At 39.4% G+C, this 27963-nt stretch overlaps 1 protein-coding gene across 1 annotated transcript; it reads left to right on the top strand.

The window, feature by feature from the left end:
* Positions 1–29: 29 nt before the first annotated feature.
* Positions 30–27916, top strand: ddx43 (DEAD (Asp-Glu-Ala-Asp) box polypeptide 43). The gene is given in 29 exon segments (XM_034152523.1): positions 30–408; positions 904–959; positions 1609–1720; positions 2842–2943; positions 3367–3422; positions 4073–4184; positions 5302–5403; positions 5827–5882; positions 6533–6644; positions 7768–7869; positions 9794–9849; positions 10480–10591; positions 12330–12431; positions 13541–13596; positions 13828–13939; positions 14572–14781; positions 15002–15083; positions 16196–16355; positions 19485–19603; positions 20119–20134; positions 20136–20230; positions 21085–21226; positions 21551–21651; positions 22590–22677; positions 22914–23041; positions 23693–23802; positions 25003–25141; positions 26133–26220; positions 27243–27916. Coding segments are annotated over 29 exon segments (3291 nt in total). The 5' UTR covers positions 30–35; the 3' UTR covers positions 27435–27916.
* The last annotated feature ends 47 nt before the right edge of the window (positions 27917–27963 follow it).

Raw genomic sequence — 27963 nt, 5'->3', positions numbered from 1 at the left:
CTAATTGTGACGCAGTGAGTTAGCAGCATGTATGTATGGTTAGCAGGTGGAGAGCCAAATTGAAAATGGCCGACTGGGAAGATGAGTACGACGTGGATGGCGTTGCTATTCAAAAACCTGCCACAACATCAGCTCCAACTGAGTGGAAACCGTACCGCGATGACAGTCAGAAACAAAGTGTATCTTTCGGTGTGAGAAATGGAACCCGGTCTGCAGCCTCCAGAGATTGGCAAGCGGACCGTGGCGACCAGGAATCTGAATATAGAAGTCGTCGAGGCGGGGGCGAAGGTCGATCGTTTCCCTGGAGCTCCGGAGGCCCAGGACGGGGAACCTATGGCGATGAAAAGTCGGACTCTTCACAGCCTGTGACTTTCGCCGTGGAAAATAGTTTAGTTGGCAGGATAATAGGTATGTTTTTAAAACAGTTATTCCAGTTTTAAATTGTGCTATAAATGTTTGGAACCTATGCTAAATTGTATTGCTAGCTATGCTAAATCACTAGCTAGGCTAAATCACTAGCTAGGCTAAATCACTAGCTATGCTAAATCTGCGGCCTTTGACGTTAGAGCAAATTGGTGAGTGACTGTACTCTATTGCAATGCCTGTGAATGTCAATGTACTTTAATTGACATGTTATATTTCCATAGCAGTATATTTACTTCAAAATGTTTTTATTTAATCCGTTGTTCGCTATTTTAGCCTAGGCCAAGTTAGCGTTGCTAGGCTAAGCAGTCACATGGCATTGGTTGCATAATAGTAATTCTGCACATATTCAGGAACGTGTGTGGGTATGATCTGTAACATTGCGTTAGTGTAGTTTATGTTGCTCTCTTTCCCCTGCTGCACTTACAAGTGTGTAGATATGTTTGGTTAGACATTAAACACATTTTAATCTTGTTAAAGGTAAAGGAGGAGCCAACATCCGTGAACTTGAAGAGAGCACTGGTGCAAGGATTAAGGCAAGTTGGGTGACGTTAGTGTCAAGCTAATGATGTTGGCGCACATCCATAAAAATGTGGATTTATTTTTATACTACTGGGTTGCTTTAACCTATAATAATGTATTATTGGTTTGTATTAATCTAAATCCTCAAAGTAGCTAATTAAATCGGTAAAATACATGTAGTAGTCTAAAAGTATCACAGTGTGAGACTGACAATATATCATATTATAGGGTAGTTTTTGGCGTCATTGCAGAGTCTTTACAGCACATGGTCAGGGCATGTTTAGGAAAGAGCTGCATGGATTGATCAAGTTGCCGATTTACATTATAAGCCATCAATTTCAGTAAACAATAAGTCAAAATCGCTTGATTTCAGCTTCTTACTGTAAATCTCAATATTTTCTGGTGTCTCTTGCCCTATGACAGTAATGTAAACAACTTTTAAATTGTGGACAAAACAAGTAATATGAGGTCCTTTTGGGCTTTGAGAAACACTGATTGACATGTTCACCTTTTTGACATAGAGACCAAATACTAGTTAATCTAGATTAATAATCAGATTATTTGACCCTGGTAAAAAATCATTGTTTGCAGCGCTAGTATAGGATGTTTGATGTATTCCCTTTATCTCAGCAGTTTTTTTTTTATTCACTTTTTACATTGTAGGTAAACAAAGGGGACTATCAAGGTGAGGTGGTCCTCTTGGGGTCCTCTGAAGCCCAGCAGAAGGCCAAGGAGATGATTGAAGAACTGGTGTCAGATAGCAACTCTCAAAATGGTAATTATTCTGAAAACTATCTATCATGAAAGCATTCAATTAGGTGCAAAATATCCTTCCACAAGTCTCATCCCATAGATGTTGTCAAATGTGACGCTTTGTCCTCAGAATCACATTTTTCTGCATGTGAAAACATTCTAGATTTTTATTTAGCAGGGCCACATTAAATGTTCAAACGGGTAGGATATTAAAGGAGAGGTGTCATGGCCATTTCCACTGATCATAATTCCATTGTTGAGGTCTACTAGAATAGATTTATATTGTGCATTTTTCCAAACTCACATTGGTTTCTCATACAGCATCTCTGTAAACTACGTGTATTCACTGAATTTCACTCTCTGCCTTTAACGGCTCGTTGTAGCTCTAATAGCTCCAGCCCCCACCCTCCCTGTGAGCACAGTGTGCTCTGATTGGTCGGGACGTTGTGAATCACGCTGAGCTCCGTGGAGGTGTTGTTTCCTTGTTAGCGATACACAGCCAAACTCATCCTGAGCACACACAAACTCACATCCGAAGTAAAAACAATAAGTGTGGCTTGATATTGAGTGAGAAAAAGGTTGATAAACGCTGAGAGAATGGGTCTGCAGAGAGAATTTCGCCGCGATCCCAACTGTCTGTTATCAGCCTGCAGCCAGGGAGGAGAAATCAGCTGAGCTCCCTGCACACAGATGTGTGTGTGTGTGTGAGGAAGTCTGTGGATTGGTCAAATTGGACCAATCAGCGGGGGCTTAACATAACGGCTCCGCGGACGTAAAGGTAACGGCTCCACGGATTGGTCCATTTCGTTCCGCGTACGGCTTGACATCATGCCGTCCCGGAAGAATCAAATGGACAATGACGTATCTCCAACGAGGCGTTTTGGGGAGGTATTTTCTGTGTTAGTTTTACTCGCTACAGGGTGTACTTTGAGGGTTTTGACTCTGCACACCGTTTACATGCATAAAAACCTTCATAACACACAAGGGGACGGGTAATAACCGGAAAAGCATGACACCTCTCCTTTAAGCCAAATATGGGACTAGGATGGTTTACAAAATGTCACCACTAGGTGTCACATTTAGCAGCCCATACAGTGTGGAATATATCCCCCCCCAGCTTTCTTACACTTTGTTTCTGCACAGCCTCCGGAGGCCCAGGACGGGGAACCTTTGGCGATGAAAAGTCGGACTCTTCACAGCCTGTGACTTTCACCGTGGAAAATGGTTTAGTTGGCAGGATAATAGGTATGTTTTAAAAACAGTTATTCCAGTTTTAAATTGTGCTATAAATGTTTGGAACCTATGCTAAATTGTATTGCTAGCTATGCTAAATCACTAGCTAGGCTAAATCAGCGGACTTCAGTTGGTGTCAAACTGTTAGACGTTAGAGCAAATTGGTGAAGGACTGTACTCCAGTTTCACAGCCTGTGAATGTCAATGTACTTTAATTGACATGTTATATTTCCATAGCAGTACATTCACTTCAAAATGTTTTTATTTCATCCGTTGGAGCTAAATGCTACTGTTAGCTATCTACATTAGCCTATGCCAAGTTAACGTTAGTTAGGCTAAGCAGTCACATGGCAATGGTTGTGTGATCCCCATTCTGCACAGATTCAGGAACGTGTGTGGGTATGATCTGTAACATTGCGTTATATCTTGTTAAAGGTAAAGGAGGAGCCAAAATCCGTGAACTTGAAGAAAGCACTGGTGCAAGGATTAAGGCAAGTTGGGTGACGTTAGTGTCAAGCTAATGATGTTGGCGCACATCCATGAAAATGTGGATTTATTTTTATACTACTGGGTTGCTTTAACCTATAATAATGTATTATTGGTTTGTATTAATCTAAATCCTCAAAGTAGCTTATTAAATCGGTAAAATACATGTAGTAGTCTAAAAGTATCATAGTGTGAGACTGACAATATATCATATTATAGGGTAGTTTTTGGCGTCATTGCAGAGTCTTTACAGCACATGGTCAGGGCATGTTTAGGAAAGAGCTGCATGGATTGATCAAGTTGCCGATTTACATTATAAGCCATCAATTTCAGTAAACAATAAGTCAAAATCGCTTGATTCCAGCTTCTTACTGTAAATCTCAATATTTTCTGGTGTCTCTTGCCCTATGACAGTAATGTAAACAACTTTAAATTGTGGACAAAACAAGTAATATGAGGTCCTTTTGGGCTTTGAGAAACACTGATTGACATGTTCACCTTTTTGACATAGAGACCAAATACTAGTTAATCTAGATTAATAATCATCAGATTATTTGACCCTGGTAAAAAAATCATTGTTTGCAGCGCTAGTATAGGATGTTTGATGTATTCCCTTTATCTCAGCAGTTTTTTGTATTCACTTTTTACATTGTAGGTAAACAAAGGGGACTATCAAGGTGAGGTGGTCCTCTTGGGGTCCTCTGAAGCCCAGCAGAAGGCCAAGGAGATGATTGAAGAACTGGTGTCAGATAGCAACTCTCAAAATGGTAATTATTCTGAAAACTATCTATCATGAAAGCATTCAATTAGGTGCAAAATATCCTTCCACAAGTCTCATCCCATAGATGTTGTCAAATGTGACGCTTTGTCCTCAGAATCACATTTTTCTGCATGTGAAAACATTCTAGATTTTATTTAGCAGGGCCACATTAAATGTTCAAACGGGTAGGATATTAAAGGAGAGGTGTCATGGCCATTTCCACTGATCATAATTCCATTGTTGAGGTCTACTAAAATAGATTTATATTGTGCATTTTTCCAAACTCACATTGGTTTCTCATACAGCATCTCTGTAAACTACGTGTATTCACTGAATTTCACTCTCTGCCTTTAACGGCTCGTTGTAGCTCCAATAGCTCCAGCCCCCACCCTCCCTGTGAGCACAGTGTGCTCTGATTGGTCGGGACGTTGTGAATCACGCTGAGCTCCGTGGAGGTGTTGTTTCCTTGTTAGCGATACACAGCCAAACACAGCCTCAGCACACACAAACTCACATCCGAAGTAAAAACAATAAGTTTGGCTTGATATTGAGTGAGAAAAAGGTTGATCAACGCTGTGAGAATGGGTCTGCAGAGAGAATTTCGCCGCGATCCCAACTGTCTGTTATCAGCCTGCAGCCAGGGAGGAGAAATCAGCAGAGCTCCCTGCACACAGATGTGTGTGTGTGTGAGGAAGTCCGTGGATTGGTCAATTTGGACCAATCAGCGGGGGCTTAACATAACGGCTCCGCGGACGTAAAGGTAACGGCTCCACGGATTGGTCCATTTCGTTCCGCGTATGGCTTGACATCATGCCGTCCCGGAAGAATCAAATGGACAATGACGTATCTCCAACGAGGCGTTTTGGGGAGGTATTTTCTGTGTTAGTTTTACTCGCTACAGGGTGTACTTTGAGGGTTTTGACTCTGCACACCGTTTACATGCATAAAAACCTTCATAACACACAAGGGGACGGGTAATAACCGGAAAAGCATGACACCTCTCCTTTAAGCCAAATATGGGACTAGGATGGTTTACAAAATGTCACCACTAGGTGTCACACTTAGCAGCCCATACAGTGTGGAATATATCCCCCCCAGCTTTCTTACACTTTGTTTCTGCACAGCCTCCGGAGGCCCAGGACGGGGAACCTTTGGCGATGAAAAGTCGGACTCTTCACAGCCTGTGACTTTCACCGTGGAAAATGGTTTAGTTGGCAGGATAATAGGTATGTTTTAAAAACAGTTATTCCAGTTTTAAATGGTGCTATAAACGTGTGGAACCTATGCTAAATTGTATTGCTAGCTATGCTAAATCACTAGCTAGGCTAAATCAGCGGACTTCAGTTGGTGTCAAACTGTTAGACGTTAGAGCAAATTGGTGAGGGACTGTACTCCAGTTTCACAGCCTGTGAATGTCAATGTACTTTAATTGACATGTTATATTTCCATAGCAGTACATTCACTTCAAAATGTTTTTATTTCATCCGTTGGAGCTAAATGCTACTGTTAGCTATCTACATTAGCCTATGCCAAGTTAACGTTAGTTAGGCTAAGCAGTCACATGGCAATAGTTGTGTGATCCCCATTCTGCACAGATTCAGGAACGTGTGTGGGTATGATCTGTAACATTGCGTTATATCTTGTTAAAGGTAAAGGAGGGGCCAAAATCCGTGAACTTGAAGAGAGCACTGGTGCAAGGATTAAGGCAAGTTGGGTGACGTTAGTGTCAAGCTAATGATGTTGGCGCACATCCATGAAAATGTGGATTTATTTTTATACTACTGGGTTGCTTTAACCTATAATAATGTATTATTGGTTTGTATTAATCTAAATCCTCAAAGTAGCTAATTAAATCGGTAAAATACATGTAGTAGTCTAAAAGTATCATAGTGTGAGACTGACAATATATCATATTATAGAGTAGTTTTTGGCGTCATTGCAGAGTCTTTACAGCACATGGTCAGGGCATGTTTAGGAAAGAGCTGCATGGATTGATCAAGTTGCCGATTTACATTATAAGCCATCAATTTCAGTAAACAATAAGTCAAAATCGCTTGATTCCAGCTTCTTACTGTAAATCTCAATATTTTCTGGTGTCTCTTGCCCTATGACAGTAATGTAAACAACTTTAAATTGTGTACAAAACAAGTAATATGAGGTCCTTTTGGGCTTTGAGAAACACTGATTGACATGTTCACCTTTTTGACATAGAGACCAAATACTAGTTAATCTAGATTAATAATCATCAGATTATTTGACCCTGGTAAAAAAATCATTGTTTGCAGCGCTAGTATAGGATGTTTGATATATTCCCTTTATCTCAGCAGTTTTTTGTATTCACTTTTTACATTGTAGGTAAACAAAGGGGACTATCAAGGTGAGGTGGTCCTCTTGGGGTCCTCTGAAGCCCAGCAGAAGGCCAAGGAGATGATTGAAGAACTGGTGTCAGATAGCAACTCTCAAAATGGTAATTATTCTGAAAACTATCTATCATGAAAGCATTCAATTAGGTGCAAAATATCCTTCCACAAGTCTCATCCCATAGATGTTGTCAAATGTGACGCTTTGTCCTCAGAATCACATTTTTCTGCATGTGAAAACATTCTAGATTTTTATTTAGCAGGGCCACATTAAATGTTCAAACGGGTAGGATATTAAAGGAGAGGTGTCATGGCCATTTCCACTGATCATAATTCCATTGTTGAGGTCTACTAAAATAGATTTATATTGTGCATTTTTCCAAACTCACATTGGTTTCTCATACAGCATCTCTGTAAACTACGTGTATTCACTGAATTTCACTCTCTGCCTTTAACGGCTCGTTGTAGCTCTAATAGCTCCAGCCCCCACCCTCCCTGTGAGCACAGTGTGCTCTGATTGGTCGGGACGTTGTGAATCACGCTGAGCTCCGTGGAGGTGTTGTTTCCTTGTTAGCGATACACAGCCAAACTCATCCTGAGCACACACAAACTCACATCCGAAGTAAAAACAATAAGTGTGGCTTGATATTGAGTGAGAAAAAGGTTGATAAACGCTGTGAGAATGGGTCTGCAGAGAGAATTTCGCCGCGATCCCAACTGTCTGTTATCAGCCTGCAGCCAGGGAGGAGAAATCAGCAGAGCTCCCTGCACACAGATGTGTGTGTGTGTGTGTGTGTGAGGAAGTCCGTGGATTGGTCAATTTGGACCAATCAGCGGGGGCTTAACATAACGGCTCCGCGGACGTAAAGGTAACGGCTCCACGGATTGGTCCATTTCGTTCCGCGTACGGCTTGACATGCCGTCCCGGAAGAATCAAATGGACAATGACGTATCTCCAACGAGGCGTTTTGGGGAGGTATTTTCTGTGTTAGTTTTACTCGCTACAGGGTGTACTTTGAGGGTTTTGACTCTGCACACCGTTTACATGCATAAAAACCTTCATAACACACAAGGGGACGGGTAATAACCGGAAAAGCATGACACCTCTCCTTTAAGCCAAATATGGGACTAGGATGGTTTACAAAATGTCACCACTAGGTGTCACACTTAGCAGCCCATACAGTGTGGAATATATCCCCCCCAGCTTTCTTACACTTTGTTTCTGCACAGCCTCCGGAGGCCCAGGACGGGGAACCTTTGGCGATGAAAAGTCGGACTCTTCACAGCCTGTGACTTTCACCGTGGAAAATGGTTTGGTTGGCAGGATAATAGGTATGTTTTAAAAACAGTTATTCCAGTTTTAAATTGTGCTATAAACGTGTGGAACCTATGCTAAATTGTATTGCTAGCTATGCTAAATCACTAGCTAGGCTAAATCAGCGGACTTCAGTTGGTGTCAAACTGTTAGACGTTAGAGCAAATTGGTGAGGGACTGTACTCCAGTTTCACAGCCTGTGAATGTCAATGTACTTTAATTAACATGTTATATTTCCATAGCAGTACATTCACTTCAAAATGTTTTTATTTCATCCGTTGGAGCTAAATGCTACTGTTAGCTATCTACATTAGCCTATGCCAAGTTAACGTTAGTTAGGCTAAGCAGTCACATGCAGGGATGCAAACTTGTCACCTTTCGGCGAAATTCGCCGTTTTGAATCCAAAATAGGTCGTTTGTGTGATTCATGTAGATCTGCAATAAAAATATTTTTGGGGTATGGGGGGGGTCTGGGACCCGGAGTAATCTGCGGCCGCGAGCTGTTATGTGCCATCATGACACGCATGGTGTTCTTTTTTTATATATTATAATGAAGCGGGAGCTGTGTGCTTGAGTCTTCCTGCCTGTCGGCTCTGCTCATGGATGTATAATAAGGCTCCGGGATGAGGGTCTAGCTTCAGCAGCTACATTACCTACGGTGCGTTCGTTAATATTAACTGTGAGGTCCGGAGTCACTGTGGCACAGACTGGACCGCTGGTGAACAGCTGTTAGAACGGGCCTGTCGGAGCGGCAGAGCGTGATGTGCACTGAAAAGTTTTTCTGTCGCAATATTATTTAAGGAATCGTTGAGCTAGCTAACTAGCATACATTGTCACTATCTGCTAACGTTAGCTTTAGCCTTCGTTTTCAAATAGCTTTTTTCATAGGCTATAAACGGAGGTGGTATAAGTATATATCTTGTACTTGAGTAAAAATAGAAGCACTCAGATCTTGTACTAGAGTAAAAGTAGAAGTACTCAGATCTTGTACTTGAGTAAAAGTAGAAGCACTCAGATCTTGTACTAGAGTAAAAGTAGAAGCACTCGGATCTTGTACTTGAGTAAAAGTAGAAGCACTCAGATCTTGTACTTGAGTAAAAGTAGAAGTACTCGGGTCTTGTACTTGAGTAAAAGTAGAAGTACTCAGGTCTTGTACTTGAGTAAAAGTAGAAGTACTCGGGTCTTGTACTTGAGTAAAAGTAGAAGTACCAGAGTGTAGGAATACTCTGTTACAGTAAAAGTCCTGCATTCAAAATGTTCCTCAAAAGTATTCATTGTGCAGATTGGTCCATTTCAGAATAATATATATGATGTGTTTTATAATGATTGATCATGAAAGTGTTCTCAAAGCTGGTAAAGGTGCAGCTAGTTTGAATGACTTTGTATACTGCAGGGTAGCTTGTGAATTTACTCCAGGTGGAACTAAAGTCTGATTTAACAAAAAAGTACACCTTTTACCTCTGAATTGTAGAGGAGAAGAAGAACAAAGTAGCAACACATTGAAATACTTAAATAAAGTACAAGTATCTCAAAATTGTACCCAAGTATAGTACTTGAGTTTATGAACTTAGTTACTTTACACCAGTGGCTATGAAGATAGAAAGACTAAGCCTTGCACAGAGGCATGAAAATACATTTTCAAAATGCTCAACAGTGCTGCCAAAATTATAAACTGACTGCTACACAATTAAAATAAATGCTTTTATACATTTCTATTAGATGTGACTCTTTGGCGTTTCTGTTATTAACTGCTTTAGTTGTTCTGACTGCTAAGATCCTCTGTTATTCCGTGGGGTCGGGGGGCTCGGATCCTTGTCACCTTTTTCATACCTGATGAGTTTGCATCCCTGCACATGGCAATGGTTGTGTGATCCCCATTCTGCACAGATTCAGGAACGTGTGTGGGTATGATCTGTAACATTGCGTTATATCTTGTTAAAGGTAAAGGAGGAGCCAAAATCCGTGAACTTGAAGAAAGCACTGGTGCAAGGATTAAGGCAAGTTCAGTGTCGTTAGTGTCAAGCTAATGATGTTAGCGCACATCCATGAAAATGTGGATTTATTTTTATACTACTGGGTAGTTTTAACCTATAATAATGTATTATTGGTTTGTATTAATCTAAATCCTCAAAGTAGCTAATTAAATCGGTAAAATACATGTAGTAGTCTAAAAGTATCACAGTGTGAGACTGACAATATATCATATTATAGGGTAGTTTTTGGCGTCATTGCAGAGCCTTTACAGCACATGGTCAGGGCATGTTTAGGAAAGAGCTGCATGGATTGATCAAGTTGCCGATTTACATTATAAGTAAACAATAAGTCAAAATCGCTTGATTCCAGCTTCTTAAATGTCAATATTTTCTGGTGTCTCTTGCCCTATGACAGTAATGTAAACAACTTTAAATTGTGGACAAAACAAGTAATATGAGGTCCTTTTGGGCTTTGAGAAACACTGATTGACATGTTCACCTTTTTGACATAGAGACCAAATACTAGTTAATCTAGATTAATAATCAGATTATTTGACCCTGGTAAAAAAATCATTGTTTGCAGCGCTAGTATAGGATGTTTGATGTATTCCCTTTATCTCAGCAGTTTTTTTTTATTCACTTTTTACATTGTAGGTAAACAAAGGGGACTATCAAGGTGAGGTGGTCCTCTTGGGGTCCTCTGAAGCCCAGCAGAAGGCCAAGGAGATGATTGAAGAACTGGTGTCAGATAGCAACTCTCAAAATGGTAATTATTCTGAAAACTATCTATCATGAAAGCATTCAATTAGGTGCAAAATATCCTTCCACAAGTCTCATCCCATAGATGTTGTCAAATGTGACGCTTTGTCCTCAGAATCACATTTTTCTGCATGTGAAAACATTCTAGATTTTTATTTAGCAGGGCCACATTAAATATTCAAACGGGTAGGATATTAAGCCAAATATGGGACTAGGCTTGTTTACAAAATGTCACCACTAGGCAGAGGTGGGGACTCAAGTCACATGACTTGACTCGAGTCAGACTCGAGTCGCATATTTTTTGACTTGAGACTTGCTTGACTAACATTGATAAAAGACTTGACTTGACTTTGACTTGGTATCCATGACTTGAGACTTGACTTAAGCTTGAGACAGATGACTTGAAAGGACTTGACTTTTTAAAATTAAATATTTGTGTTTGTTTTTGTAGTGAGATATTACGTTTAGTTTTTTGTGATTGTGAATGTGATTGGGTGATTATAGCGCCGTGCGCGCAAACCTGGCAACCCACTAGACGGTAGGAGTGTCAGTTAACATGGCAGCGGCTAGCGTTACTCCAAAAATAGTGAAGTTTGGATTCAAGGATTATGTTGTCGATGACGCTAATAAGAAGAGAACATCGGTATGCAGGGTCTGCAGCATAAAGATCAGTGACAGGACCACCACAACATCCAACTTCATTCGTCACTGCAAAAAAAACCACAGAGAAAGGTGCGTGAATGTGTTGTGTTAGCTAGAAAGCTAACGTTAAGTTTAAGCTACGTTAGACTTGGTTTCAAATCGATTAAGCATTGCAAAGAGAAGACAAAACGGTAAATGAACACTAGAACCACCAAGGGATTCATTTGTACTAACCCCGATACTGACGGGCTGTCAGGAGAGGGAGAGAGAGAGAGGAAAAGAGATGCCTCGTTTATTTCCCCTGTGTTATTATCAGAAGTTACTGTAAACTGTTGAATAATGTAGTTCATCTACTTTTAGTAGTTTGTTTAAATGTTTTAATTATGTTGTTTTTGTTTGTAGAAGTGCATCATTCCTTGATTTATTGTAAAATGAATCTGAACTTTTTGATCTGTTATGATGATAAACTGAAGCAATTTCTAAATTAACCCAATTAAGTGAGTTTTAAATCGTCCTACTTAGTTTATAAGGAAATGAAGAGGACAAATTAAATGATTTGAAAATGATATCTATGTAGGTGCTGACGCTGTTGGCGGTTCTAGTGTTAACAGAAATTTAAATTAAATATGTGTAATGGCAAATGCCATATATGATTTTCTTACCTGGAATTCTGCCTTTTTGAACAGACTTTTTGTCCTAGCTATATTGTCTGCAGTTCTAGGGTTAATATTAATCTAATATGATTGTCATCGGTCTAAATTAGATTTCAAATGATTAACTGTGTATGTAATGAAGATCATAGTGTGGGTTGAATCCATTTTCATAACCACTGTCTTTTAACTGATTTAAATGCGGAAACTGGGCTTATTCATCAGAATTTCACTTGACTTGACTTGACTTGACCTGAGCAATGACTTGACTTGCTTGACTCTCACCACAGTGACTTGGGACTTGCTTGATACTTGTAGGTCAAGACTTGAGACTTGCTCATGACTTGCACATGTAGGACTTACTCCCACCTCTGCCACTAGGTGTCACACTTAGCAGCCCATACAGTGTGGAATATATCCCCCCCAGCTTTCTTACACTTTGTTTCTGCACAGCCTCCGGAGGCCCAGGACGGGGAACCTTTGGCGATGAAAAGTCGGACTCTTCACAGCCTGTGACTTTCACCGTGGAAAATGGTTTGGTTGGCAGGATAATAGGTATGTTTTAAAAACAGTTATTCCAGTTTTAAATTGTGCTATAAACGTGTGGAACCTATGCTAAATTGTATTGCTAGCTATGCTAAATCACTAGCTAGGCTAAATCAGCGGACTTCAGTTGGTGTCAAACTGTTAGACGTTAGAGCAAATTGGTGAGGGACTGTACTCTATTTTCACAGCCTGTGAATGTCATTAGCCGCATTCACACAAAGTACTTTGCCGTACTTAGTGCCGGCACTTAGTGCACTTATTACTCCAGGGCACTTAGTACAGATCGCGTTCACACCGGAATAAGTTCCCTGAGGGAAGATTACGCAAATGAGCCGCTGACGTCACATCGTCTTCTTCTGCTTTGGGTTTACTGGCAGGCCGCAAACCACTTCACGGTGTATACTGCCACCCGAAGTCCCCGGCCGGAAGTCCCCGGAGTTGGGGACTGGCTGAAGCCGAAGCTGCTGGGACTCCCAGCAGCTTCTACTGAAGCCAGTCAGCGATAGGGAGTAAATCGCCAGAACGCCGACACCTCCTCATCACTCCACCGCTCCCATGTTTTCTTTTGTGTTGCCATAAGTTAGTCTCTCTGCGTTTGTGCGCTGGGCTAATGCTAATGCTAATAATGCTAATGCGAGTATAATAAAATGGCGGCTCTACAAAACATTTCAGAGTTTTACGGGCCGTGGTTTGCAATTCGCCCAGCCAATCAGTACTGGGGCACTTTTTTCCCCCAGGAAAGTACCATCTCTCAGCAGGCACTAAAAATGGGGGTAAAAGTTCCCGGCACTCGGTACTCTTTTTGGTGTGAACGCGACATAAGAGGTACTAACGGAACTAAACGCGAAAAGTACGGGGGAAAGTACTCCGGTGTGAACGCGGCTAATGTACTTTAATTGACATGTTATATTTCCATAGCAGTACATTCACTTCAAAATGTTTTTATTTCATCCGTTGGAGCTAAATGCTACTGTTAGATATCTACATTAGCCTATGCCAAGTTAACGTTAGTTAGGCTAAGCAGTCACATGGCAATGGTTGTGTGATCCCCATTCTGCACAGATTCAGGAACATGTGTGTGGGTATGATCTGTAACATTGCGTTATATCTTGTTAAAGGTAAAGGAGGATCCAAAATCCGTGAACTTGAAGAAAGCACTGGTGCAAGGATTAAGGCAAGTTCAGTGTCGTTAGTGTCAAGCTAATGATGTTGGCGCACATCCATGAAAATGTGGATTTATTTTTATACTACTGGGTTGCTTTAACCTATAATGTATTATTGGTTTGTATTAATCTAAATCCTCAAAGTAGCTTATTAAATCGGTAAAATACATGTAGTGGTCTAGGATGTTTGATATCTTCCCTTTTATCTCAGCAGTTTTTTGTATTCACTTTTTACATTGTAGATAAACAAAGGGGACTATGAAGGTGAGGTGGTCCTCTTGGGGTCCTCTGAAGCCCAGCAGAAGGCCAAGGAGATGATTGAAGAACTGGTGTCAGATAGCAACTCTCAAAATGGTAATTATTCTGAAAACTATCTATCATGAAAGCATTCAATTTGGTGCAAAATATCCTTCCACAAGTCTCATCCCATAGATGTTGTCAAATGTGACGCTTTGTCCTCAGAACCACATTTTTTTGCATGTGAAAACATTCTAGATTTTTATTTAGCAGGGCCACATTAAATGTTCAGACGGGTAGGATATTAAGCCAAATATGGGACTAGGCTTGTTTACAACATGTCACCACTAGGTGTCACACTTGGCAGCCCATACAGTGTGGAATATATCCCCCCCAGCTTTCTTACACTTTGTTTCTGCAACCAAAAGTTTGGTGCAGTAGATGTTTGGGGCATAACAAGATAGACTTCACAAATATTTCTGCTTTTCCGTTTCTGTTATAAAGTAAATAATAAAGCAAGATGAACAGACAAAACATTAAAAAAAGTAACTGATCTCGTTATGCAATGAATACTCACACATTTAGATGTCTTAAGCATTATCAGTTCCTCTATTGAACTTGATAGCTGTATCAATGGAAGCAGTGTGCGTAGAAAACACAAAGTTGTGACACTTGCTGATTCTTGGTTACACTACCATGCTGCAGTTTTATAAAATATTTTTTCTCTGGTGTATTGTTCTGTTTCTCAGGTCCTGGTAGAGGGGGGCACTTTGGAGGAGGCTACAGGGGGGGTGGCAATGGAGGAGGCTACAGGGGGAAAGAAGATGGAGGAGAGACGAATAGCTCTTGCTGGTCTGCTGCAGAATTAAAGAGTTCGACTGTTGCCCTGCCCCTCTTCGTAATGGATTGGAAAAACCTCCGGGACAACAAGGAAAAGTTTCTAGAGCTCAAGTGGAAAGGTGAGGACTTGTTTATTCTCACTACTGTACATAAACTGCAGGTGATGGCCCTACTGCTGCATATGGATTTGAAAACTAACAAAACTATTTTATATATTTTCTTTGTCTGTAGTTACTAGCTAATGTTGAACGGTATAACGGCCTTGTGATATGACACCAACATGAATAAAATGAATTCATGGCTTCAAAGTATTACTGTATAATTTGCAACTCCCTTCAGACGTCCCACCACTGAAGAAGAACTTTTACACGGTGGCAGAGAGTGTTTCCATACTCTCAGCGGAGGAAGTCATTGAATGGAGGTAAATCTGCCTTTGATACATTTTAATCACATCATCTTTCCTTTGTTTGTATAAAGGGGTTTCTTCATTGTATACGATGATGCTGGACACCTGTTTTATTTTTAAAAAACTCGTAAGGATGTCATTGCTTGGCTTTAAAACCAACATTTGTATTGGTTTGCTGATGGCATTGGTATTCATTTAGGCCTCAGGGCACTAGGTGGCACCATTTATCCACCTCTTTATCAGGGGGTCCGCGGGGTCTTAAAAAGTATTAAAAGTTGATAAATCAATTTAGCGAAAAGTAAGGCTATTAAAAAGTATTAAACGGCATTTCCCAAGGTATTACATTGTGTAGCTTGTTTTCAATAAGTATATAAATTGTCCAAAGAGGTTGTATTCTACAGTCTGCCTGAATGTAATCATTGCGTAGGTGTGTAGTGTGATTCTGTGTAGTTTATTTATGGCATCCCGTTGGGTTTGACGTCATCTGAACAGGACATCGCACGCTCACTGCTTGATAGCACGAAGGTCCGTTTACGCCGGTTGTTAAACAACATCGTTATGGGGAAATGCAAGTTTGCGTCCAAATGGTTGGAAGATAAGGAGGAAGGACAATCAATACTGTATATAGTAAATGTGAGGTAAAGTGTGTCGCCAATGTAACCGGTTAAAACTCAAAGTGGCGATGAGGTCTTAAAATGTATGGAAAGGGACTTAAAAAAGGTCTTAAAAGGGATTACATTTGACTTCAGGATTCCTGCATATACCCTGTTTATGTAATCAGTATATAATACTTAGAGTTAACTGCATGCAATGTTGACAAAGGGATTGGCAGTTGTTCCAAATGTATGTGTACAGGACAAAAGGCCCAGTAACGACAGCCCTTTGTTACACTCCGTCTCTGGCTTAATGTTACCTTCTTAAATATATTTAGCAGTGAAACCGGTTTTGATTATGAAATGGAAAGAATATTCTTTGTAGTAGAAACCCAATGATTATCATGTGGTGTCTGGACACAGTTTGATACAAAACCACAATACGGTCCTAGACAAAGACAACGTTTTAGTTTTTAGTTGGGGCCAACCACTCTTTACCCTTGCAACACATTCCCCAATGTTTTGGTTCCACAGGAAAGAGAATAACAATATCTTTGTGGATGACCTTCTGGAGGGTGGGGAGAAGCGTCCCTTCCCAAATCCCTGTCGCACCTTCCTGGAGGCCTTCAAGCCTTTCCCAGAGATCATGGAAAATATTGATCGAGTTGGCTTTGAAAAACCAACACCTATCCAGGTATGAGCCGGGCACTAACCACAAAATACACAAATACTTTGAAGCATTTCTGATGACTATTTTCAAATCAAAGTAACCCACATTGTTAACTTATTTCATAATGTATTAGATTGAAGCAAAGCTGTGAACGAGGCTTATGTTTGATCAGACTGACAAAAGGTTTAAAGTGCTCTGATGAGAAAATGGAATTCACATTAAATCGTGCTGTTAATTTCTACTTGGTTAAATTAATTACTAGGGATGTAACGATACCAAAAACTCACGGTACGATAATATCGCGATAACAAGTCCACGGTACGATATCTATTGCGATATTGAAAAAAATGTTCTTTATTAAATAATAAATCTGATTTGTACAGCATTTTAGTAAGATAGTAGTATTTTAAAGTGTCAAAAATATAATAATCAGACCCTGCAATAAATCAAGTTTCACTTTAGTTTTTCAAGTAACTCAACTCAAACTCACTAACTCACTCGGCATCATCAGACAGGTTTTTAGGAATATGAGCATGTCCACATTTCCAGGTAGAAGCTGGGATGTTTGGACGTTTACAATATCCCCTGCTGTGGAGAAAACTCTCGCTTGGTACTGATGTTGCTGGGACAGAGAGATATGCTTTGGCCATGGGTGACAGCAGTGGGTAAAACTGGTCATTGTCTCTCCACCACTTCAAAAACAATACAGTTTTTGCCAAGAAGGTGAGGCTTATTGACAGGGCGAGATATACATATACTGTTGGTACTTGTCAATGTCTCTAGGTATGTAAATGTAGCCCTGTAAATACGATGTCCTTTTGTGTTATCTGTTTTATGTTCATGTTGTAACCTACTTGCTGCCATGTTGGACAGGTCTCCCTTGAAAAAGAGATCAATGATCTCAATGGGACCACCTGGTTAAATAAAGGTTTAAAAAAAAACAAAAACTGTAGATTTCGTCAGTCTTACGTATCGAGACATTTATTTATCGCGATATTCGATATATCGTTACATCCCTATTAATGACCAAAACCCAATAACCCACAAACTTTGGCAATTATTAACTTTTTACTTTTCAATCAGGGGAACATCACGCTCCGTCCTGTAAAATGCACAAGTTTCTTTTATAACTGTTCCGATAAATGGGTGCTTTTTATATTTAGAACAAAAATATTCTTGTGGCATACTGTGTGTGGTTAGACGTTACAAAGTCAAATCCACCTGTAGTGACCTTATCTGTTGCCAAAAGTAATCCCCGTGATTTACAAAGATCCGTATCTGGAAATACCCGCAGCATTTACGGCTATAGTATTGAGCGTTTCCCTTTTTATTTTATAAAAGCAGAACTGAAAGAACAAAAAGGAAGTCTTACTTGACAAAATATATTGGCAGCTGAGCAGAAAAACTATATTCATTCATACTTTTTTATTTGAGTTATTGAACTGAACCGTTGTTTGAAATAATAGTTCTGTGTTTCCACTGTATTCAGAGTAATGGGAAGACAATAGAAGGTACATTCCCTGCCCTAGAAAAGTATGGAAATTGGAATACTTTGTTTTTAAGATAAGACTTTGTTCATCCCGAAGGAAATTGTTGCGCCAGAGTTACAAAAATACAATAAACACAGTAGCATCTCATGCAGTTCACTGATCCGGTAATGAGTGACCCGACAGTGAAGAATAAATATATGTATAACTAGTTTAGCTTGTTCCAGAGGTAGATCAAATAGCTAAGTGTGTTAGGTCTCACCGCTCACCGGTCCGTCACAGTGGGCGGAGCTGTAGGATTTCTGCTTCACACACACGTTGCATACCGCTTTTTTACAGTCATTTTCGGACACCTTAAAATACTGCCAGACCAGTGAAGCCATTTTGGCGAGCTTGTTTTGCCGTGCACAGAGAAAAGTGTCATGTATTTTACGCTTTTACATGTTTCTCAATGCCCAAATAAGGAGTGATGCAAGAAGAAATTAAATATAATCCTCATGTTTCACTTTCGTTTCACTGTAAAAGGCTTGGTCTGATGAAACAGATAATGGCTGTTTGACAATGTTCATTCTGTGGAAAGGGAGAGGCTGCACCCTGACCCACCCTGCATATATATATAACATCTGGTGTGATGCCATTAGATTAGTATGTGTGCAATCCAGTTCAGTGACACTCCCTAACATGACTTTATTTTTGAAAATGTTGATGTGTAATCGTTTTCAAGAAATGTCAATGAGTTCCCAGAAAATCATGAATTGTCCTTATTTGAACTACCAATATCTCCAAATTGTCTGTATTCAATTTGGTAGAACAGCATAGCCTGGAAAAGAAACTGAGTGCAACAGAGAAACTGAGTGTGCCACATGTAGTTATTTCTAGAACAAAGTAGGTCGATGTGAACCAGCTACACAAAAGAATAACCTCCATTAAGCTTTGAGAGCCGTGACACAGTATAAAATGTGCTTTAGTCAAGTTCAAAGGGTTTACTCTGAACGGTTCCTCCATGATTTTTGCCAAGTTAGTCTAAACTTGCTTTGCTTTTTAAAATAAATAAATAATAAAGAATAAATTAAATGCTTTGTCAATAAATACATTAAAAAATGTCATCTGTGGAAGCTGTGGCGCTGTTAAAAAGCACGACCAATCATCTGAGCCGGCCCGGCTAAAATAACTGGATGGCCTACCTGCCTGTCAGCCTTCCATCTGTGCACAAACTTATCTCGTGCCCTCATTGGTCATGTGCGCGTTCGTGTGTGTTGGAGGAGGGGCTCTGTGAGGAAGTCTGAAGGAAGGGGCAGATTTTTTCCGGTTGTGTACTTTCAAATTCTAGCGCACTCGAGCTGGTTTCTCCATTCTTACCTACCCTACCTTTAAGGTTTACATTTGTGTTTTAAGCTTGTTAATGCTTTTGTGTTTTATAGCTACATACATTAAGACATTTACAATTTTGTGGTGGTCAATTGGTTGTGTAGTTCTGTAGCTTTATAAATGTTATCTATTTTCTTTTTTTATTTACTTGCACTATTTTATCCGTTTTATTGTTGTTGCACTGTTGGAGGAGCCTGTGACCTAAGATGTTCATTATCATAACTAAACTGTAGCTATGCACAAATGACAATAAAAGCCTTGAATCTTGTATGTATGATATTTGTGTTTTCCATCTCAGTCTCAGGCGTGGCCAGTGTCTCTGAGCGGAGACGACGTGATCGCCATAGCTCAGACAGGAACGGGCAAAACTCTGGCCTACCTGCTGCCAGGCTTCATCCACATGGACGGACAAGTTGTGTGAGTTCAGGACCCTTCCTTTAGGTATCGTTGTTATACAACAAAGTGTGTTCTCTCTTCACTTGTACTTGTTTATGGTGTGTGAGCGATGTGATTTTTTTTTTTGGTGCATGTTTTAATAATAATTCCTTATATTTATTATAGCGCTTTTTCCATGACCCAAAGCGCTTTACAGATACACATTACACATACATACATGTAACGGTCATGTACTGTGGACAATACCCACAGGAGCAAATTCGGGTGAAGTGTCTTGCCCAAGGACACAACGGCCTGACGCAGTGGCGGCGGGAGCGGGTTTCGAACTGGAGTTCCCCAACGCCCCCTTGCTCTGATGATCAAACGTACAGCCCACTGCGCCACTCCGCCCCGTTTTGTTTGTTTATTTGACTGTACAGCACTTTGGTCTGGAGGTTTTAAAGTGCCTTATAAATAAAGCTGTGTTGTATCCTCATCTGATTTAGAGCTGTTTTATCCGTCAAACTTCTTATTTCTTGTCCTCTCTTCCTTGACAGGCCCAGAGCCAAGCGGGGGGGGTCCGGGCATGTTGGTGCTGACTCCCACCAGAGAGCTGGCCCTGCAGATTGAACAGGAGTGCAGCAAGTACAGCTTTAAAGGCTACAAAAGGTCCAGCAGTCTTATTCAAATAAGTCTTAGACAATATTTATAATTTGTACATCCATTATTCACCCTGATTTTAAAAACACTTAAAGGGGACCTATCATGCAAAATGCACTTGTGTACGTCTTTTATACATGAATATGTGTCCCCGGTGTTCCAGGGAACTCACCAAGTGTCAGAAAAAACAACCCTCTCTATTTTCTTCCATACCCAAATCTCTAAAAAAGGGGCTGCAACGGATCTGATCAAAACTGATCCAGATTTGAACACTGTCCTGACGTCAGGATGGTGGTGTGTCGAATAATCGATTAATATTCGCCAGGGCTGTTCGATTTTGATCATGATCAGTTTCTGCCATCCCTAGTTCTCACAGAATCAGCCCTTGCAAAAACAGAGCTAACATTTTTCAAATTGAGCGAAATGAGGCATGGCTAAAATGCATGATCTGTTTGGTATTTTGAAAAAAAAAAAAGTATAAATATGCCTTATATAGGTATGGTCCTACACTATATTATTAAAATATAGCATGATAGGTCCACTTTAAACGAGTAGCACACTGGCACAAGAATGAGCTGCTGATGCCAAAGTGTTTTAAAATAGTCATGTTTTAGCGAGAATTGATCAATGAGACGATACTGCTTGAGTTGTGTGGCCCCTATTTTTATTTATCATTTTCTCAGTTTTTGGATTCCTCAGTCACTGGAGGCATGTGTGGGGGGTCAAAACAAATGTATGGTAACACGGGTTTAGTACTTGATACACAAATCATCGTTTTTTGGGTGGAAGTATTCCTTTTATTGAATGAGCTTATCATCACGGTGACTCGGCCGTCCGTGACTGTTCCTCCTCTGTTCTCTCAGTGTCTGTATCTATGGCGGAGGGGACAGGCGAGCTCAGATCAACGCGGTGAGGAGCGGCGTGGACATCGTGATCGCGACACCAGGCCGACTGAACGACCTCCAGATGAACGAGCTCATCAATCTGCGCTCCATCACCTACTTGGTCTGCTGTCGGCTTTTATCTGTGACATTCTTCAGTTCTAGGGTGTTGGCATGCCATAGGCTATATGTTTATTTTTCAATGTTTTGTTGGAGTACAGATGGGTTGTTTTTAATAACTGCTCTGATCATTAGTAACGTGTGCTTCTATTTTATTCTATTTAATCCTATGTTTTTATTGTGTATTGTGTTTTTAGCACTTCTTAACACGTGGCTTGTGTGGGCATTGATTATTTTATGATTCCTATGATGTCTTAATGTTTTGTCAAGCACTTTGTGACTATGTCTGTGAAAAGCGCTTTTATAAATAAATGTTACTTACTTAAAGGTGCTGGACGAGGCCGACCGGATGCTGGATATGGGCTTTGAACCCCAGATTATGAAGATTCTGATCGACATCCGCCCCGACCGACAGACTGTCATGACCAGGTATAAATCAGGTCACGGAAAGTACTTTATTACACGTGATGGAAAACATGTGTTAATAGACGGGACACTGGGACACAAGCAAGCGTTTAGATTGCAGACACTGTCCATAAAATAACAATGTTGGTTTGTTGTCCTTCCACAGTTTAGAGATTGTGTTATAGTGCATGTATTCATCATTTCAGGCCATGTGTTTCATCATGGTGTATATTTATTACCGTTTTAACATGAAAGTTATGTATTCTGTATCACAACATTGTCATTTATTTACATTTTGTCAAAAGAAAGGTATGAAGGAATGGGAAATAAATGTATAATTAATGGACATTTTTAAAAGCAAATTCCACCCCTGCGTTAAATAGCTTTTATAGGCTTTTCCTTACAGAAGTGCTATGAAGGCTGTTTGAAATATTGTAGGATATGCGGTTTACAGGGTTCTTACGGTCATTAAAAACCTGGAAAAGTCATGGAAATTCAAAATGCAAATTCCAGGCTCTGGAAAAGTTATGGAAAACAATATCTTTCCGAAAGTTTTGGAAAAGTCATGGAAATTTAACTAAAGTTGCATCAAATATTATTTATATTTTAGCTAATCGCCGAAATAGTAATACTATAATGATAATAAATACTGTATCGTATAGTAATGAAACGTGAAATAGCATTTAACTGTCGAGGTATTTTGCTGGTGAGAGATTTTAGTTGCTTTAGCCTGTAGAAGCTAGTAAGCCTATTTGATTTAGATAGGACCAACATGTTTCATATGCAGACCTTATTTTCCTGTTCCATGTTAAAATAAACCATTTTCAGTGGTACCGCTGAGAAAGAGTACAGTAGGTACAGTAAAGGTCATGGAGAAGTCATTGGTGAAAAAGTATATGAACCCTGGGTTTAGAATTTTAAAAACTAGCTTTGTTAATCTATATCAAATGTCCATGTTTCAGTGCCACCTGGCCCACAGGTGTGAGACGATTGGCAAAGTCCTATCTAAAGAACCCCATGATGGTTTATGTGGGAACCCTGGACTTGGCGGTAAGTGAAAATAAAATAAAACGTAATTTAAGTGTGTCTGTGTTGATTAGCTAATTAAATGAGAGCAAACAGGGAAATTCAGGTTTCTCATTCACAAAAAAAGCTACATTATTTCTCCTTTATATATTCTTATCAGATTTCTCCTTTTTTGATTAATAGCTTGTAGAAAATACATTACAAATCCTGTGTGGTCTGATAATTCATGTTTACTTACTTCCTGTTTCTCTTGGTCTCAGGCGGTTAACACAGTGGACCAAACGGTGCTGATCGTCCATGAAGACGACAAAAAGTCCTACTTGTTCAACTTCATCAGTAACATGCTGCCCGAGGAAAAAGTCCTCATCTTTGTTGGGAAGAAGCTTGTGTGAGTGGGGAATGGGTCACTAACAAATAGCTTGTAAACAAGGTAAATAGTGGTTTTAACTACCACCAACAGTTGCTGGTAAATACAGGGTGTCCGCGGGGTCTTCAAAAGTATTAAAAGTTGATAAAGAAAATGAAGGCTATTAAAAAGTATTAAAGGGCATTTTCCAAGGTATTACATTTTGTAGCTTGTTTTCAATAAGTATATAAATTGTCCAAAGAGGTTGTATTCATTGCGTAGGTGTGTAGTGTGATTCTGTGTAGTTTATTTATGGCATCCCGTTGGATTTGACGTCATCTGAACAGGACATCGCACGCTCACTGCTTGATAGCGTGCGAAGGTCCGTTTACGCCGGTTGTTAAACAACATCGTTATGGGGAAATGCAAGTCTGCGTCCAAATGGTTGGAAGATAAGGAGGAAGGACAATCAATACTGTATATAGTCAATGTGAGGTAAAGTGTGTCGCCAATGTAACCGGTTAAAACTCAGTGGCAATGAGGTCTTAAAATGTATGGAAAGGGTCTTAAAAAAGGTCTTAAAAGGTTTTACATTTGACTTCAGGATTCCTGCATATACCCTGAAATACCAATTAACCACATACTGACTTACCATTTCAGTGAAGAGTATGCTTTTGTCTCATGCTATCTCAGATGTGATGACCTGGCCAGTGACATGTGTCTGCAGGGCATGGCTGTGCAGAGTCTCCATGGTGACCGTGATCAGTGTGACCGTGAAGAGGCCCTCAGAGATTTCAAAAACGGTACGTAGCGGAGAGGAAAGTGTGTTTCTCTGCCTGGGGAATCAGGGCAGACTGAAACCAATGAGCTACCCACAAGTCAATGCTAAAGAGCCAAATTCAAGGTTCAAGGCTTTTATTGTCATGTGTGCATAGCTACAGTGTAGTTATGACCAGAGTTCCCGTTAGCCGGTAATTACCGGACTTTGACTGGTAAAATATGCTGAAGACCGGCAAATCTAAATCTCTCCGGTCAAAATAATTTCCCCTTAGCGCAATACTGCATCAGTTGCGCCACTTATGTGACAGACAAGAATAGTATGTGACAGACAAAAGAGTATGTGACAGACAAAAGAGTGTGACAGACAAGAATAGTCAATTCTAATGTCTAACACTTAACGTGGAGAAAGAGATGTCCTGTATGGGTTGATTGTGCGTTGATCTGTTGGTAATGCCTCTGGGTTCCGGTGGGCATGTAAACAAATGCATAATGCTGCGCTATACTTTGTGGCCTCACCCGGTTGCATAGCGACGCTTATTGTTTAGGTGTCTTTAAATAAGCAGGTAGTCATATCATTAGCTAGATCTGATCGATATGGACATAAACGCGAGTGAAGTCTAATCTGACGTGAGAGAGAGATCAGCTGCTGCTGACGAGTCGACACGCAGCTCTGCATGACCACCTGCAGCGGTGAGCGGAACAAAACACACACTTCAGGTTAGAATATCACACGTAGCTATTTTAATTACCTCTCAAACTACCTAAACTAGTTATAGATATGTTTAGTTTTACTGTCGGGTACGAGCTGCATGATACTGACGGGCTGTCAGGAGAGAGAGAGCGCTCCGTTTATTATTCCCGTGTCATTGTAAGTTACTCTACACTTTTGAATAGTTAATCTACTATAATTAGTTTGTTTAATATCGAATCATATCAATTTGTTTTAAAGCTCAATAAATAACAAAGAAGACCTTTGACCGGCACTTTTCTAATTTGTCCGGAAGATTTAAACTTTAACGGACATGTTGACCGGCAAAATAATAATAGAACGGGAACTCTGGTTATGACAATGAAAATCTTAGGTCACAGGCTCCTCCAACAGTGCAACACAATACAACAGATAATAGTCCAAGTTAATAGAAATAGTGCAGTTTCACAGTCGTATGTCCTGTAGGATGAAATTGTCCCTTAGACAATTGACCAACAATTTAATATTTTTCCAGGCCGAGTTCGCATCCTGGTCGCGACGGACTTGGCATCTCGGGGGTTGGACGTCCATGACATAACCCATGTTTACAACTATGACTTCCCTCGCAACATCGAGGAGTATGTCCATCGAGTGGGCCGCACTGGACGAGCAGGGTAAGAGTTTACGTGTTTGTCATTAGTTTACTTTGCAAATTGGCTGGTGAGCCCTCTTTATTTTTTGATTAATTAAAACATCATCTAGACCAGGGGTTCCCAACCTTTTTTCCCAAGAGCCCCCCCAAATGACTCCTGTTGGAAGTTGCCCCCCCCCCCCCCCACACACACACACAAGCGGTAATTAAAGTTTAAAAGTCTCAAAAATGCTACAACTACTGTCACAAACTGGATGAATGTGAAGTATTTTGTCAGAGGATGAAAGCGTAATCAAGGAGCACTATTGGAGTGACTTTGATGGTTATTGGACTCAGGATTAATTAATTTGGATTCCCGCTGTATGAAGAAATTAAAGGACGGCGCAAGTGGAAACAATTCACAAAGGGATTAAACTGTTTAAAACACATGCTCAAAGTAAGCCGGATTTTGCCGATGTGTTTATGTGGATACAAAAGTCGTATATAATCTACAAAATGGAGGAGACCGATCTGATCGGAGCAATTGTGACAAATAATCTGAAGCCGGCATGGACAATGACTATGTTTTTAAAAATGCGCTTATCCAGAAAAGCCTGGTTTGGACACTTTACGGGCAGAAGAAACATTTCTATAAAAGAAAGAATTATACATTTCTGTCTTTGTATGCCTATAATGGCTACTAACTTGAATTTGTATTCAAATGAATTAATCAATTATTTTTTATGTTATTGTAATGTAGAGACAAGGCTTTTAGTGACAATCATGTATTGTGTTACAATTCTATGTAAACACATTTTTTTTTTTTTATTCCCAGGTTGGGAACCACTGATCTAGTGGCTTCACAAATCAGTTTGTTCTCTTTCCCGGTTATTTTCATATGTTGTCACTCCCCTTTGTACCCCCTAGTTTAGGAGGGAACGCAACAGTAATGATCACCTTATTCTGAGAGTGTCACAATTTGAAAATCACTGCCAGTGTCTGTGTGTTTTAATGGTGATGCATTTATGCTCCAGGCGCTCGGGTGCTTCCATCACCCTGGTAACGAGAGAGAACTGGAGGATGGCCGCTGAGCTGATTCTCATCCTGGAGCGAGCTGAACAGGTTGATGCAAACATATTATTTTGACAAACCTTTTGCTTTACCTTAAAATGTGTTTGACAGTAAGGTAACTCAAAGTGTTCATAGAATTGTCTGGCATGCACAGGGGCGTCTATCTCCCTTTGGTATTTCACTGCTAAGGGACAATAGGTTTTATTGTATTTACTAATAAACAAAAGCATGCTATTGTTTCACTTCAAATAAATATATTGTTGAACAAATGCTTAGTTTCCAGCTAGTATTTGCAATATGAAAGCTTAAGTAAACACTGTTATTGAAGGGGATGAGTGCGTCATGTCATCTGAATTGAACATGTTTAAAAATATATATGTATGTATGTATATATGTATATATATATGTATATATGTGTATATGTATATATGTGTATATGTATATATGTGTATATGTATATGTATATATATATATGTATATGTATATATGTATATGTATATATATATATGTATATATGTATATATATATATGTATATGTATATATATATATGTATATATATATGTGTGTATATATATATGTATATGTATATATATATGTATATATATATATGTATATATGGTATATAGATATATGTATATGTGGTATATATATATATATATTATATATATATATAGTATATATATATATATATAGTATATATATATATATACATAGACATATACATATACATATACATATACACATATACACATATACACACATATACGTATGTGTGTATATGTGTATATATGTGTATATACATATATACATATACACATATACACATATACACACATATACATATATATATATATATTATATATATTACATATACATATATATATATATATATATATGTGTAGATATGTGTATATGGATAGATATATATATATATATATATATATATATATATATATAGATATATATATATATATATATATATATATATATATATATATATATATATATATATAAATAAAATCATTTTAGTAAAATGTCTAAATGAATGTACTCTTTGTTAATCCTGTTGTAGGAAGTCCCTGAGGAGCTGGTGATTATGGCAGAGAGATTCGCGAAGAACAAGAGGGACAAAGAGATGGACAATCCGAGAGGAGGAAGAGGAGGATGGGGAGGTGGTGGAGGAGGAGGTGGTGGTGGAGGATGGGGAAGGAGAGAAGGTGGAGGGAGAAGAGGCAGAGATCAAGACAATGAATGGGCGTTCTAGTCTATGTCCACACATATCACAAGGTTCCCTACATAAGGACTCAAGTGTTTTATAAAGACAAAAAATCGTTGTTGTCCACACTTTGTTATAAAAGAATACTATCTGTCAGATAAAAAAGGATGAGTGAATTATAATTTAGGAATAACGTTGTTTGTTTTACGTTTTTCTCATCAGGTTATAACAGGATCTGTTGTACATTTATTTTTTATTGTATATATTTTCTTTTATACATTTTCTTTGATTGAAAAGTTGTGTTTGCATGGGTTTTGATGGATTGTCATCCTTTATCAGTGAGGCACCTTGTGTTGTGCTTCTGTTTAAAAAGATGTTTGAAATGTACAATTCTGACAGTTTTCTCCTGTCTGTAACTCACCAACCATTGCAGTGTTAACAATCACTCTGAATCTTTTGTTCGTGTCATTTCTTTATCTGGCCAGAATTCAATCTGTAAAATAAATTCTCCTTTTTAAAGAGATCTGACACCATGTGTATTTTATTGGCTTCGCGACTTCAATCTTGTGATAAAGAA

Source organism: Trematomus bernacchii, unplaced genomic scaffold (assembly GCF_902827165.1).
Source record: "Trematomus bernacchii unplaced genomic scaffold, fTreBer1.1, whole genome shotgun sequence".
NCBI lineage: Eukaryota > Metazoa > Chordata > Actinopteri > Perciformes > Nototheniidae > Trematomus > Trematomus bernacchii.
This window is presented reverse-complemented; position numbering and strand designations above follow the sequence as displayed.